General features: G+C 44.1%; 1 protein-coding gene across 3 annotated transcripts in view; it reads left to right on the top strand.

Annotated features, from left to right (window-relative positions):
• The window catches only part of LOC106600432 (rho-associated protein kinase 1), a 68,869-nt gene extending 54,464 nt beyond the window's left edge, over positions 1-14,405 (top strand). The window contains exons 17-33 of one of the 3 annotated variants that reach the window (XM_014191784.2): positions 464-570; positions 964-1,114; positions 1,546-1,706; positions 1,997-2,181; positions 2,949-3,018; positions 3,106-3,209; positions 3,371-3,536; positions 3,786-3,879; positions 4,025-4,113; positions 4,277-4,468; positions 4,784-4,949; positions 9,865-9,935; positions 10,092-10,180; positions 10,399-10,477; positions 11,218-11,479; positions 11,733-11,940; positions 12,342-14,405. In XM_014191784.2, the coding sequence (XP_014047259.1) occupies positions 464-570; positions 964-1,114; positions 1,546-1,706; positions 1,997-2,181; positions 2,949-3,018; positions 3,106-3,209; positions 3,371-3,536; positions 3,786-3,879; positions 4,025-4,113; positions 4,277-4,468; positions 4,784-4,949; positions 9,865-9,935; positions 10,092-10,180; positions 10,399-10,477; positions 11,218-11,479; positions 11,733-11,940; positions 12,342-12,414 (2,267 nt within the window). In that variant the 3' untranslated portion in view covers positions 12,415-14,405. Of the gene's footprint in view, positions 1-463; positions 571-963; positions 1,115-1,545; positions 1,707-1,996; positions 2,182-2,948; positions 3,019-3,105; positions 3,210-3,370; positions 3,537-3,785; positions 3,880-4,024; positions 4,114-4,276; positions 4,469-4,783; positions 4,950-8,401; positions 8,455-9,864; positions 9,936-10,091; positions 10,181-10,398; positions 10,478-11,217; positions 11,480-11,732; positions 11,941-12,341 lie in introns of those variants that run through there. The other 2 variants (XM_014191786.2, XR_001327808.2) reach the window with 2 other exon arrangements.
• Positions 14,406-15,615: the final 1,210 nt, after the last annotated feature.

The raw sequence follows: 15,615 nt of genomic DNA, 5'->3' as shown, positions 1-15,615 counted from the left end.
ACAATGGATTAATGTGATTGCCTACACCCATTTTAAGTTTGCTTTACAGTAATACCTCAGTCACAATTACTTAGCTGTTCAACTAACTTCAAATGATCTGAAGTGAACTCAATCGCTATTTAAGAGACAGCTGGGGATTATATGCTCCAGTTCTAACCGTTGTCATTCATCACAGACATGCCCAGGCACTGCCCAATGCCTACAGAACTCTTTGTACAGTAGGAGAGGCCTGGGGGTGAATATATCTGAGGGATTTTCTTGAAATATTGCTCTTAATTCAGACTGATTTTGAAGTGGTACAGAAGTCCACATTGAATAGAAAAATACTTTGTCCAGTGTCCTTACAGTCCAGACTTTTGGAGATGTACAGATATAGTTTCCCCAAGTCTTAAAGCTATGCATTATGGTGCGTTTAGCACGTTGCACAAACGACTGTTTTGATGGTGACTCTCTGTGTCTGTAGTGCGGATGACTGGTCTTCAGGAGGACAATAAGAACCTGATACGCAGCCTGTCCAAAGTGGAGGCGGAACGCAAGCAGGCCCAGGAGAGGAGAAACAACCTGGAGAAGGTTTGTGCCCTCCAAATGTCACATACAAGCCCATACTATGCTTTCGAATGCTAACACAAAACCTGCCGTTGATATCCGGTTACTTGTGAAGTCCCCCTACTGTCAGTAGGGGTCCAAATATGGAAGTTTAAAAAAAAAAAAACGGCTGTGCTCCTTATTAGCCATTTTCTTTGCTATCTTAACAAAGTAAATCAAACATTTAGACGAATAAAAACATCTTAAGGTGGGATAACCAAATGTACATCTAACTGGTATTTTAGTCCCTTTATTCTCAGTGTCTCTCCCATAAAGATCAGCAGAATGAATGTTTTCCTGATCAAGATGGACACGCTGCTAGTATGCCAATGTCCTTTCCAGGGATTCTTTATGCAATTCAGTGTTGTCTCCCAACAGGAGAAGAACAACCTGGAGATTGACCTGAACTACAAGCTGAAGACTCTGCAGCAGCGCTTGGACCAGGAGCACACAGAACACAGAGTGACGCGGGCCCAGCTCACTGACAAATACGAGTCCATTGAAGAGGCCAAGTCAGCTGCCATGCATGGTATTTCTGAGCCTGTGTTGGAGCACACCCTACCCACCACTACCATCTGTCTCCTTTTTCTATCTGTCTCTCTTCTCTCCCCAACCCCACCTGTACCACTCATACCCAGGGGGCACTGGCTGGATGGGGCGGAATTCAGGGAATGTACACCGCTCCCCTCCATGTGGCATGTCGAGACTTTACCCCCCCTACGTATTAAATGCTGGACCACATCCCAACTTCCAAAAACAGAAATGACTGAGACTAGCACTGTTTTAAGCAACATTTACTTGTCTTCTAGCAGTTGTAGCAGTCCTGACCTTTTCAATGTAGTTTATTTGAAATGACTGAGCACAAATGTCCCATTCAATCTGTCTGTGAGATCCTCCATAGAATAACGGATGGATAGTTGCAACTGAGTGAAACACCTTCCTTCCTTCCTTCCCTCCAAGCGGTGCAGCAGAAGGTGTCGGAGGAGAGCGGGGCGAGGATGCGAGCGGAGAGCAGGGTGGTGGAGGTGGAGAAGCAGTGCTCCATGCTGGAGTTTGACCTCAAGCAGTCAGTGCAGAAGATGGAGCAGCTGATGAAGCAGAAGGAGAGGCTGGAGGACGAGGTGAGCACCACCGGATGTTAACTCGTACCGTCTGGGGTGGATGCCCACGGTCACGCGCTTAAAACCTTCAACTTTGCATCGCTCGTTCAACCGCCAGACTTATCAGACGTCAGTCATGAATTGTTACTAATGGCAAATTTCACAGTAGTTAGGATTCAGGTCCACTATGTGAACGCTGGTGATTTCTTTTTTTACCCAAGACGAAATCTCCTGGTATAACCTGTATAGTTAGGACATAGTGTTTATCTTGTGTCCTAACAACCTGTGGTTCCCTCCCCCTTTCCTCTCAGGTGAAAGGGCTACGGATGCTGATGGAGCAGGAGTCCAGTAAGAGGCTGCTGGCCCAGAACGAGCTGAAATGCCGCTCGCAGGAGGCCGACCGGCTAAAGGGCTCGGAGAAGCAGCTGAAGCAGGAGATCAACACGGCACTAGAGAGCAAACGGTCGCTCGAGTTCCAGCTCGCGCAGCTCACTAAGTGAGAATACCCTCCAAACTAGTCACATGTTGTCACAGCCCACCACAGTTTGACTTACCCCAAATAAGAGTATGTCGAGTTTACCACTAGTCACTTATACAAGGGTCAGAGATCTTTTAATCCCCCCTAATGTTTATTATGGTTGGGTGATCTGATCCTAGATCTGTGGGTAACTTTTAGCTGGATTCTCAACAGGCCCACATTGAGCATCGTCTCAATGCATTTCAGCCACACTTATCGGTCTTCATTAGCTGAAATCTATTCTGAAAGGTCGAATATTCTGTAATACTCTTTAGTTTGACGTTTTTCCTTCCTGCAGCTAGCTAGTACTGCTTTGGGAGTCAAGACGTTAAATGGCCCTTCAATTGGTTGTTATTCCAGTAAAAAGGCTCTTATTCCAGCTTAGGGGGTAACTGTGGCAAAGCTGCCCTCTGACAATGTTTACACCACAGGATTAAGGATTAGCCTGCAGTCCAGCTCCTCCCACCAGACTGACTGGACTGTTAATCCTGCTGCAGAGCGTTCTGTAGGTTTCCGCCTACGGAGCTCTGCAAGGAGCGGTGGAGGTGGTATTCCCCAGCTAATTACAGCCCTGGCACATACCGGATAGTACAGTGTCATTAGGTTCATAATCTATACACACGTTTTGTGGCTGAAAAGTTTGATCGCTTCTTGATGATTTTGATCTGAATTTCCCTTTCAACACGGATTTGGTTGCTTTGAAACTCCAATATGTTCATCATGTGGTTTGTGTGTCTGTCTTCCAGGCAGTACAGGGGCAACGAGGGGCAGATGAGGGAACTTCAGGACCAGCTTGAGGCCGAACAGTATTTCTCAGTGAGTAGGACCCAACGACCCCACTCTCCTATAACCTGGTTTAGTGGCTAACTTAATTGCCCATATCTCCTCTCTCTACCCCCCCAGACGCTTTATAAAACTCAGGTGAAGGAACTGAAAGAGGATATTGAGGAGAGGAACCGGCAGGTCCAGGAAGCTCACAAGAAGGTGCAGGAGCTGCACAGCGAAAGGTAACAAATCACAAAATGGAAACCGTTATAAAATCAGGCATTTGTCAATGTAGCAAGAATGTGTGGGTGCATCTTTTCTCGACCACTCTACTTTCAAGTCTCCACGCGGAGTGATTATTATTCCATTTTAAACCGTGTGTGTCCGTCCTCCCTCCCACCAGGGACTCCCTGTTGGCCCAGCTGGATCTGACAGTGACCAAGGCGGAGTCGGAGCAGCTGGCCAGGGCGCTCCAGGAGGAGCAATACTTTGAGCTGAGCCAGGAGAACAAGAAGGCCACGGCCAGACACAAGCAGGAGGGCACCGAGAAGGATGCCACCATCGCACGGGTCAGTTACAGCGTGCCTCAATGCGCACTGCTCTCCTGCATTGTAAATGAATGTCCGGGAAAATGCATCTACCCAGGAATGGGGGCACAGAGGAAACAATAGCTTGGTATACTTTCATTATTGGGGATATTTAAGGATTGTTTTTGTGTGTCTCAGGCAGCTGTAGAACACCTACACTTAAACCTCTGAATGCATGTCTCAGGCAGCTGTAGAACACCTACACTTAAACCTCTGAATGAATCTCCCCAGCTTGAGGATTCCAACAAAACCCTGACCAAAGATGTGGAGAACCTCAGCAAGGAGAAGGCCGAGCTGAACAACAAGCTTCGCATTCAGGAGGAAGGTAGCGCCAAGACTCAATTGTCATAATTTGGTCTGATTACTATATTCTAGGTCTATGGGTAAGGTCAACATCGGCCCTGGTATGGGTCTGTTAGATCCCTGTAAGACTGTCTAGTCTCCTCAGGCTGTACCCTTCCCTCCTGCAGAGTATGCCTCCCAGAAAGAGGAGATTACAAACACAATCAAGGCCAACTACGAGAAGGTTCTCAGCACAGAGCGCACGCTCAAGACTCAGGTGAAGACACTTCAACCTTAGACGAGCAATTTACATTACAGAACGCCACATCAATAGTTATGAGCTCCTTATTTACATCCAAACACCTCAACCAGTTGCCCCAATTTGTTAAACCTCAACTGGTTACCCTATTTGATCCCAACCCTCAACCGTGTCTCTCCAGGCGGTGAACAAGCTTGCAGAGATCATGAACAGGAAGGATATGAAGCTGGACACCAAGAAGAAGGGAAACACGACCGACCTGAGGAAGAAGGAGAAGGAGAACCGCAAGCTGCAGCTGGAGCTCAAACAGGAGAAGGACAAGTTCAACCACATGGCCATCAAGTACCAGAAGGAGCTCAGTGAGATGCAGGCGGTCAGTAACACATTATACATTGTCAGGCAATTGAACAGTAGGGTCAAATCGGTTTGAAAATCATCTGACGATGATCTTGGGACCTTTTAAGTAACAGTATGCTATAAAATAGAACAAAAAAGCACTCTTTTAGGTAAAAGAGTATGAGGTAATAGGACAGTTAAGAAGATTTAGTAAAATACATTCCTAATTTAGAACAGAGCTTAAAAGTCGATAGTGAAAGGCAGTGCTACATTCCTCCTTGACGGTGCGGTGCTTCTGATCTTCCCTAAAGTGACTGCATATTCACTGTTTGCCTCTCCTCTTCTACAACAGCAACTGTCCGAGGAGTGCACGTACCGCAATGAGCTGCAGATGCAGCTGGACAGCAAGGAGAGTGACATCGAGCAGCTGAGGGAGAAGCTCATCGACCTGCAGCTGCGCATGGACAACTCCAGCGTCACCAGCCTGCAGATGGACGAGACGGACAGCAACATCGCCGGTAAGTTCACCGCGCGGGTCAGCTAACCAAGGGCAGCTGTGTCAAAGGACAGGCTAGGCCAAACATCCTCAAACCCTGTTCGTGATGAGCCACAGCACACATGATTCAGCGAATGAAAGTGTTGAAGGTGGGACGATGCTAAGCTGGGACACAAATCTACAGTACTACAGCTCTCAATGAACAGGATTTTGGATCACTGAACTAGATGTTTGGTCCATCAGGCGAGCTTTAATGATCCAACACGAACCCTGGCATGATTTAAATCTTATCAATCCTAGCCATTCCAAGTTATTAAACCATTCCATGACTGGTTGAGTTATGACAGTATTGTTCTGAAGCAGTGAAGTACCTAGATTGCATTCGGAAAGTATTCAGACCCCACATTGTATCACATATACAGTTGAAGTCAGAAGTGTACATACACTTAGGTTGGCGTCATTAAAACTCGTTTTTAAATTTCTTGTTAACAAACTATAGTTTTGGCAAGTCGGTTAGAACATCTACTTTGTGCATGACACATACTTCTTCCAACAATTGTTTAAGCCAGATGATTTCACTTAATCACAATTCCAGTGGGTCAGAAGTTTACATACACTAAGTTGACTGTGCCTTTAAACAGCTTGAAAATTCCAGAAAATGATGTCATGGCTTTAGAAGCTTCTGATAGGCTAATTGACATCATTTGAGTCAATTGGAAGTGTACCTGTGGATGTATTTCAAGGCCTACCTTCAAACTCAGTGCCTCTTTGCTTGACATCATGGGAAAATCAACAGAAATCAGCTAAGACCTCAGGGGAAAAAAAAGTTGTAGACCTCCACAAGTCTGGTTCATCCTTGGGAGCAATTTCCAAACACCTGAAGGTACCACGTTCATCTGAACAAACAATAGTACGCAAGTATAAACACCATGAGACCATGCAGCCATCATACCGCTCGGGAAGGAGACGCGTTCTGTCTCCTAGAGATGAATGTACTTTGGTGCGAAAAGTGCAAATCAATCCCAGAACAACAGCAAAGGACCTTCTGAAGATGCTGGAGGAAACGGGTACAAAAGTATCTATATCCACAGTAAAACGAGTCCTATATCGACATAACCTGAAAGGCCGCTCAGCAAGGAAGAAGCCACTGCTCCAAAACCGCGATAAGAAAAGACACACTACGGTTTGCAACTGCACATGGGGACAAAGATCGTACTTTTTGTAGAAATGTCCTCTGGTCTGATGAAACAAAAACAGAACTGTTTGGCCATAATGACCATCGTTATGTTTTGAGGAAAAAGGGGGATGCTTGCAAGACGAACACCATCATAACTGTGAAGCACGGGGGTGGCAGCATCATGTTGTGGGGGTTCTTTGCTGCAGGAGGGACTGGTGCACTTCATAAAATAGATGGCATAATGAGGGAGGAAAATTAAGTGGGTATATTGAAGCAACATCAAGACATCAGTCAGGAAGTTAAAGTTTGGTCGCAAATGGGTCTTCCAAATGGACAATGACCCCAAGCATACTTCCAAAGTTGTGGCAAAATGGCAACAAAGTCAAGGTATTGGAGTGGCCATCACCAAGCCCTGACCTCAATCCTATAGAACATTTGTGGGCAGAAATGAAATGGCGTTTGTGAGCAAGGAGGCCGACAAACCTGACTCAGTTTCACCATCTCTGTCAGGAGGAATGGGTCAAAATTCACCCAACTTATTGTGGGAAGCTTGTGGAAGGCTACCCAGAACGTTTGATCCAAGTTAAACAATTTAAAGGCAACGCTACCAAATACTAATTGAGTGTATGTAAACTTCTGACCCACTGGGAATGTGATGAAAGAAATAAAAGCTGAAATAAATAATTCTCTATTATTCTGACATATCACATTCTTAAAATAAAGTGGTGATCCTAACTGACCTAAAACAGGGAATTTTTACTAGGATTAAATGTCAGGAATTGTGAAACTGAGTTTAAATGTATTTGGCTAAGGTGTATGTGAACTTCCGACTTCAACTGTACATAAGTATTCAGACCCTTTACTCAGTACTTTGTTGAAGCACCTTTGGCAGCGATTACAGCCTCGAGTGTTCTTGGATATGACGCTACAAGCTTGACCCACCTGTATTTGGGGAGTTTCTCCCATTCTTCTCTGCAGATGCCCTCAAGCTCTGTCATGTTGGATGTGGAGCGTTGTTGCACAGATTTTTTTCAGGTCTCCATGAGATGTTTGACCGGGTTTAAGTCCGGGCTCTGGTTGGGCCACTCAAGGACATTCAGATCCTTGTCCTGAAGCCACTCCTGCGTTGTCTTGGCTGTGTGCTTAGGGTCGTTGTCCTGTTATAAGGTGAACCTTCGCCCCCAGTCTGAGGTCCTGAGCACTCTTGAGCAGATTTTCATCAAGGATCTATCTGTACTTTGCTCTGTTCCTCTTTCCCTCGATCTTGACTAGTCTCCCAGTCCTTGCCGCTGAAAAACATCCCCAAAGAGTTCAATCTTGGTTTCATCAGACAAGATAATCTTGTTTCTCATGGTCGGAGAGTCCTTTAGGTCCTTTTGGCAAACTCCCAAGTGGGTTGTCATGTGCCTTTTACTGGTCACTACCATAAAGGCCAAATTGGTGGAGTGCTGCAAAGATGGTTGTCCTTCTGCAAGGTTCTCCCATCTCCAGAGAGGAACTCTGCAGCTCTGTCAGAGTGACCATCGGGTTATTGGTCACCTCCCTGACCAAGGCCCTACTCCCTCGATTGCTCAGTTTGGTCGAGCGGCCAGCTCTTGGTGGTTACAAACTTCTTCCATTTAAGAATGATGGAGGCCTCTGTGTTCTTGGGGACCTTAAATGCTGCAGACATTTTTTGGTACCCTTCCCCAGATCTGTGCCTAGACACAATCCTGTCTCGGAGCTCTACGGTCAATTCCTTCGACATCATGGCTTGTTTTTTTTTTCTCTGACATGCACTGTCAACTGTGGGACCTTATCTAGAGAGGTGTGTGCCTTTCCAATTCATGTCCAATCAATTTAATTTACCACAGGTGGACAATCAAGTTGTAGAAACTTCTCAAGGGTGAATGGAAACAGGATGCACTTGACCTTAATTTCGAGTCTCTTAGCAAAGTGTCTGGGTATTTCTGTTTTTAATTTTTAAATGTGCAAAAAAATCTAGAAACCTATTTTCGCTTTGTCGTTTTGGGGTATTGTGTGTAGTTTGAGAAAAACATATTTAATCCAATTTAGAATAAGGCTGTAACGTAACCAAGTGGTAAAAGTCAAGGGGTCTGAGTACCTTCCGAATGCACTGTATAAGAGAATGCTGATTTTCATATTTCCTAACCCACATGGTTCAAGTGTCAACTTGAACAGTCCATTTAAAATGACTGTTTTTCTTTGGAGACCTACCAACAATGTTTGCTGTACATTGAATGCCTGATGTGCCTGTGGTTAAAGTCCTCTCTCATCTCTTATTCCCCCATCTCCAGTTGGTTCTCCTTGCTCTCCTCCCTGTCTTTGTATCTTCTATTCTTTTCCTTCTGTGAGTAACTCGGAGTTGTGGACCCCAATTGTGCCTGGCCTAGGCTGTGCTACTGTATGTCTTTCGCCTCCCTTGTGTTTTTGTTATTTGGGTGAGAAAGGTATCCATCCTTCTTGTATGCTCTCACCAACACTTTTGAAAGGCCATTCCGAGTGACAGAAGGAGCAGTTATAGCCCCTTTTAGGGTATTTTAAGGAAGTTGGCTTTTAAAAAAAAAACAAGTTGTGCCATGCTGGGGGCATTTTCATTTACTAACCGTGAATCATAATTCACATAAGCCATTTGTAGGGACAAATTAACCATTTACAGTATAGAACTTAATATAACATTATTTCAGTACAAATTCTAACTGTACCGTATAAATGAGTCTTCTGTAGGTAATCAGCTTCAATGTTGTCAGCTGTACATTTATTTTGCGGCAGGGCAAGCGATCATAAAATCTGAGTGACTCCTAAAGTGACTACATGAGAGGTTAGCTACTGTAACAGTAGACTACAACAGCACTGTGTGGTTTAACCCATCACTCTGAGCACCTTTCAAAACGTGTCTGGAAACCATGACCACACCCTTCCTTTTGAGCCCCTGTCCCTTGTGCTTCAAACAAACACTCCTTTTTTTCCCTTTTTTTTAACGTTTTTTTAGTTTAGTTTTGTTTTGGCATGTTCACCTCAGAACAGAATCGGCTCCTTTTCAGAGTCAAGGAACTCTCACACACTTGTAGTTGAGCTTTTGATCAATTCACTGTTCTTTTGTAGCTTGTGTTTGCCAAAGCATGCTCTTTGTGTGGAGTCGTTAAAACTTTAACATAATGGAAGGATATTCCCAATGATATACAGTTCCCTGCTACGTGACGGTAGACTGAGGCATCAGAAGCCCCATGTTGGATGGGCAGATCCATAGAATTATAATTGATAAGTGATTTCATAATTCTATGGCTAGAACGGCCATGCTTTGTCAGCCGTTGACTGAGTAGAAAATAATTGTACAACACACATCTATCTAGACCACCATGGAGTTTAAGCTAGTCCATGATATCTAACTGGCTGGAAAAATAACGTGGATATGACTTGCTTTATTAAAGACATTTATACTGTCCTATATATCCCTTTTAATTAATGCTCCCTTATGCATGGGATCTAAAACTACTGAGCTTGAAGTAAATGCATGGGATATTCTAACTCTGTCGCTCACGTACTATTGTATAATACAGTTATTTTGAAGTGTAACCCGGGCAGAGAATGATCAGTTAGTTCAACTTGAAATGACTTATTATGGCCCGGCCTTGTCACATTACTTTTTTATTTTTTTCTTCCCCCCAGCTGAGTTTGAATTGAATCACTGCATGGTGTTTTGGGGACAGTGTTACCCACAGGCTTGCTTTTCATTTGTGTCTATCTTGTGTCTCTGTAGAATCCAGACTGGAAGGGTGGCTGTCCATTCCTAATAAACCTAATATCAAGCGATATGGCTGGAAGAAGCAGGTATGTCACCTGGACGCTTTTGAATCGTTTTCCTGACGTTACTGATTCATATTAAATGGCACGGTACTGGTGGTACTGATGGTGCTGCCTCGTGCCTACTCCTTTGGGCCAACATGATTCTTCTTAACATTGATTCTTGATTCGATTTTTCCTCAGTATGTGGTGGTGAGCAGCAAGAAGATTCTGTTCTACAACGACGAACAGGACAAAGAACAGTCCAACCCCTCCATGGTACTAGATATCGAGTAAGTACCCTTGTTCTGTGGATTTCGTTTTGTTTTTTTTCCATTTCACTTTCTTTACACTCGCCATCTGTTTTTAACACTCACAGAATATCACCATCTTAGATGAGTTTGTTTTGTGAAAATTATTGCTTGGGTTGTAAGAGCTCGTGTAACGGTGTCTGAGACGGTGTATTCTGATTCCCCCCCAATAATCACACATTGCTTGTTGTTCTGTGCAGCAAACTGTTCCACGTGCGTCCAGTCACCCAGGGTGATGTGTACCGAGCAGAGACCGAGGAGATCCCCAGGATATTCCAGGTAGGAAGGAAACTTCTGACCTGACCAATTGACCTTCTGACCCATTGTCTTACGTCAGAAAGCACGGAGGCCGTCGGCGGACTGCTGGTTCAGGGCAACGCGTTCGCGTTAGAATGACCCCAGCCTTCTGACCTAAACCAATCAAGTTAACCAGCTCAGTATTTTTAGGTCTACAATCACCTTACTTGCCCATTCAAATTTCAAAGTGTTTGGTTACTTCTCTGTATCGTTCCAAGGTTAAGTTCAGGCATGAACTCAGAATGGTTCATGTTTGGGATAGGCTTAAAACACAAATATGAAAAACAACTTTCTGTCGCTGGATTCGAACATGCAACCTTTGGAACCATAGGCAGTTGCTTACACCCATCCGCCATCCCTGTCCACAACATCCAAGCAAAACCAAAACCTACTTAAAGGTATCACTCACTGTTGCTCCTTAGTGGGCAGTTTCCACATCTCCTGACGTCCTCAGACATGGATAGACGTCGACTACTGGGTGACCTGCCTGCTCAAACAGATGATTACAATCCCATTGTAGATTTTGACACCTGTCTTGAGTGCACTCCAGTCTACATTCACAATTAGTTAAGTTGACTCCTTTTGTTTTACCCCAGAGACTTTCAATTAGATTTTCTGATTCAGTAGTATACAACCCTAAAAGCCCCGCTTCAAACTATCCCTTTTATAAAAACGCAGAAATGTTTTGAAGAGACTCTTACTCTCTCGTCTCCCCCCTTTAGATCCTGTATGCCAATGAGGGGGAGTGCAGGAAGGAGGCGGACATGGAGACGGTCTCGCAGGGCGACAAGACCAACTGTCTGCCCCACAAAGGTCATGAGTTCATCCCCACGCTTTACCACTTCCCCACCAACTGCGAGGCCTGTGCCAAGCCCCTGTGGCATGTCTTCAAGCCCCCACCAGCCCTGGAGTGCCGCCGCTGCCACGTCAAGTGCCACCAGGACCACCTCGACAAGAAGGAGGACGTCATCGCCCCCTGCAAAGGTACGGTCGCAGAGTTTAGGTTAGACTGATGAAACCTAAATCAGTGGTGAAAGGGGGGAAAAATATACTTTAAAAATTACAAGACAAACTGCTTGATCCTGGTTTTCGGCACCAAAATAAAGGAGAGAAAGAAAAACAGGTTAAATTTAATATAACTTCATTTGGCTTTCGTTAAGGGGTAAGTGGGGACTTCCTGAGTTTGTGTTCTCAGTGTTCTACCTGCTTTTGTCTCCTCTAACCCCCCCTCTAACAGTGAACTATGACGTGACCTCTGCCCGGGACATGCTCCTGCTAGCTCTGACCCAAGACGAGCAGAAGAAATGGATTGGCCACCTGGGCAGGAAGATCCCCAAAACACCACCCTCCTCCTTCCTGAGGGCGTCGCCCCGCACCATGTCCACCCGCCCCGCACCCAACCAGTCTTTCCGCAAGAACCCCAAAAGCATCACAGGCAAGCCAAGGTAACCTTACATACGTACTCTCTGGGCCTGAAATAGCATTATTTTCCTTTTATAAAGTTGTGCACTACAATTGTCCAGAGCATCTTATTCTCCATATAGTGCACTACTTTTGGTCAAAAGTAGTGCACTATATAGGTAATGGGGTGTAATTTTGGACACAACCTCTGATGGTCCCACAGGGCAGCCCTTTCCAACCTCCTTGTACTGCCTAAGCAGCCACACTCGTTTTCTATAGCCCAATACAGAACATTGAGGCTAAGAGACGGTGTTAAGAGAGCTTGTGCTCCAGGTCCAGAAGTCCTCTTTTCATCCCTGCTGCTGCTGGTGGACTGTCTGTGACTGTTGTCGTCCGGTCAGCCACGTGACTTGCTATTTTGTCTTCTCCTGCCCTGTGTAACTAGCAGGTTGCAGTCTCATTCTGCTACCACAGCCTCCAGCCTCCAAGCAGCAGACACAACATCCAGCACTTGTTGACATTGACAACAACTCCTCCTCCTCACCAAATTTACAGAAGAAGTCTTAACTCTTTACACTATTATCTCCTTCCTGTTTTGGCTTGATTATTTATTATTAACTGACTGTGTTGATGGTGTATCTAACAGCAGTGGAACTGTCCTTTGTGGTTCTTTCTCGTTTGACTTGGAACTCTTTCTATCTAATTTGACACTAAAGTGTTTTTTTGGTTTCATTGACTAACTCTTAGGCCTCTATGCAACCTTTCCTGAAGCATTTCCCTCTACCAAGTATGACGCCAGAGACCATGAAATGCATAATGGAGATGCAGTTACCTGTTTTTCTATGTAATGTATTGACATCTATCAGGGGTACTAACCAAGTGTCAAATGTCTTACACTCTTTCACTGGACACCTGTTTTCTCTTTCTTCCAGCTAACCATCTGAACCATTGGATTCTATTGGGACTTTGTGTTTTCTCCCCCCTCCCACCTCACAAAAACAGGAGGGTCCCTATTTGATCTCAAAGTCAATTAAAGCAATCTGACCAGCGCTGGAAATGTGGGATAGTTATCTGGCATAAGGCTTCAGGGACATTGAAAAGACCTGCTATTCCCCCCTCACCCCCTCTTCTCCTACCCTCACCCTCACCCTGGAACCTCAACTAAGACTCCCTCATCCAGCCACCACATACTTGCAACTCTTTGTTTCTTCCAGAAGATGGCGTGGCTCGTCGTTCCAAAACGTGGGACTTGGGACCTGAATGGGAGATGGAAAGAAAGAGCGAGGGGCTCATGACATGCTGTGGGTAGTACATCTTCCATGTCAGGAATAGGAAGGGATTATGGTTGAATAAATGACTGAAGGTTTTGCTTGGGACTCTTGCATGTAAACAAGGTCAACATTGAGGTACTGTAGTGCAGGGATTGGCTTAACTCTGTGGAGAATGGGTACATCTCGGGGAACCGTAAATGTTTTTTTGTTTTTTTTCCCTGTCTGAGAAAACAGATACTCTGTTTCCATCTATGTTGACTTCAATGCCTTTGACTGATGGACTCTGGTGGCCTTTGCTTCGATCCCTTATTACTTGGCTCTCCAGCTATATCAGGGGTCAGTTGAGACAGAGTATGTATTGGGAACTGAGTATTAGATGTTTTTCAGTATTGAGTGAAGAGCGTGCAAGATCATTTAAATCTATGCATTGTTATTTTTATTAATTATTGTAATTGCTCCAAGCCATAAGCAAATTCCATTGTAATGGCAGATAGGAGACCTAAAAAGTATTTTCTTTTTCTTTGTGTATTCATTGGGTACATTGTTTTCTGTAATATTGTATTTTTGTATGTATTGCCTTACATTGACTCATAGATAAATGGTTCAAAAGGAAAACATTAAGTTAACAAATGTAAAACTGCACTGTTTGAATTGTAAATTATTTGTAGAAGACTTAACCAGGTGTAGCATTTGGCCCACCTAGTGCCTTAATGTTTGGATAATGATTTTACTGCCATATCTGTTTTGTGTTTATCTCCAAAAACAAGACAAATCCAAACTCTTCCGTCATTTTTTTTTTTTTTATCTGCTACATTGTGGTTTTATCAGAACGTTTCCTGTCTGGTTGGAGTATATTCTGAATGCCTCTTTATAGATTCATTGCAATAGTGTAATGTGTCAACACAAAGTTCCCAGAGTCCAGTATCTAGCTCACAACAGTTTCTGGATGGTGTACCTTGACGAAGGCTTGTTAAAAATGTAGTTCTAATTATATTCATATGGTAACGTCCCATTCACGTAAATCCAGCTGTGTACATAATTTGAAGATAAAAAAAAAACTATGATCATGAATACCGCTAATTCAAAATGTTTTTTTTTTGTTCAGTAAAAAGAGGGTGAGGGGGAAGCACTGGAACTATGACCTACTGACTCTATTTTGTCTTGGATGAATCGCATGTTTAATTGCATTGGAGGCCGCACTGATGGATATGTGTCAATAAACATATCTTTATCTATAATCTACAGACTTCTCTTTTATTATGTATTTAGGCTATGAGTGATTTTGATATACAGTAATTTATTCTGAGCAACTGCTTATAGACTTGTGGCTAACGAAGTGATTTACCAATCACAGGGCTGTGATTGTAGCTAGTAATTCAACAATCACAGTACTGGGAACAGAGAAGAGGTGTGTGTGTGTGTGTGATGGATGAGCATCACGGTTGATTGGCAGGAAAAAAATGACAAAGCACAAGGTAAGGAAGATTTTGAACCACTGATGTGTTGCTTTTACATTTTGGTCATTTAGCAGACGTTCTTATCCAGAGCGACTTAGTGCTTTCATCTTAAAATGGCTAGGTGAGACAACCAAATATCAGTCTTAGTAAGTACATTTTCCTCAATAAAGAAGTTATCAGCAAAATCAACGCTAGTTGGAAAAGACAAGTGCAAGGTGTTTTTTGTTGGAGGGGAATAAGGTCGGTGTCTAGTTTTAAGATACTCTTTGAAGAGGTATGGTTTTTAGATGTTTTCGGAAGATGGGCAGGAACTCTGCTGTCCTTGCATCAGGGCGAAGTCCTGGGAGCTGACCTTCCGTAGGGGTAGGATGGCCAAGAAACCAGAGGTGGCGGAATGGAGTTCTCTTGTTGGGATGTAGGATTTGAGCATAGTTGTCTCTACCTTCTTTCCTTTGTGCTGTTGTCTGTGCCCAATAATGTTTGTACCATGTTTTGTGCTGCTACCGTGTTGTGGTGTCTCTTGTCGTGATGTGTGTTTTGTCCTATATTTGTATTTTTAAATCCCAGCTCCCGTCCCCGCAGGAGGCCTTTTGGTAGGCCGTCATTGTAATTAAGAATTTAACTGACTTGCCTAGTTAAATAAAAAAATGTGTATGGAGAAGTGGAGTGACATGGAAGAACTTGGGATGGTTGAACATCAGACTGGCTGTGGCGTTCAGGATAAGTTTACAGGGGTTTGATGGCACAATCGGGGTGCACAACCAACACAGTTGCAGTAGTCCAGATGGGATTTAACGTGTGCCTGGATTAGAACATACGCCGCTTCCTGTGTGTGGAAAGGTGGTACTCTAACCTGCAGGAGCAAGTGACTGTTTAGATTTTTTTTTTTTAATACGACAGGGTATTGTCCAGGGTCACGTCAAAGTTCTTTGGGAGGGGAATACCAACCGTGATGGAGAGGTCTTTGAGCAGGCCTTACCCGGAAGAAGAG

Source organism: Salmo salar, chromosome ssa03, assembly GCF_905237065.1.
Source record: "Salmo salar chromosome ssa03, Ssal_v3.1, whole genome shotgun sequence".
Classification (NCBI taxonomy): Eukaryota; Metazoa; Chordata; class Actinopteri; order Salmoniformes; family Salmonidae; genus Salmo; species Salmo salar.
Note: the sequence above shows the minus strand (reverse complement) of the source record. Positions and strands in the feature narration are given on the sequence as shown.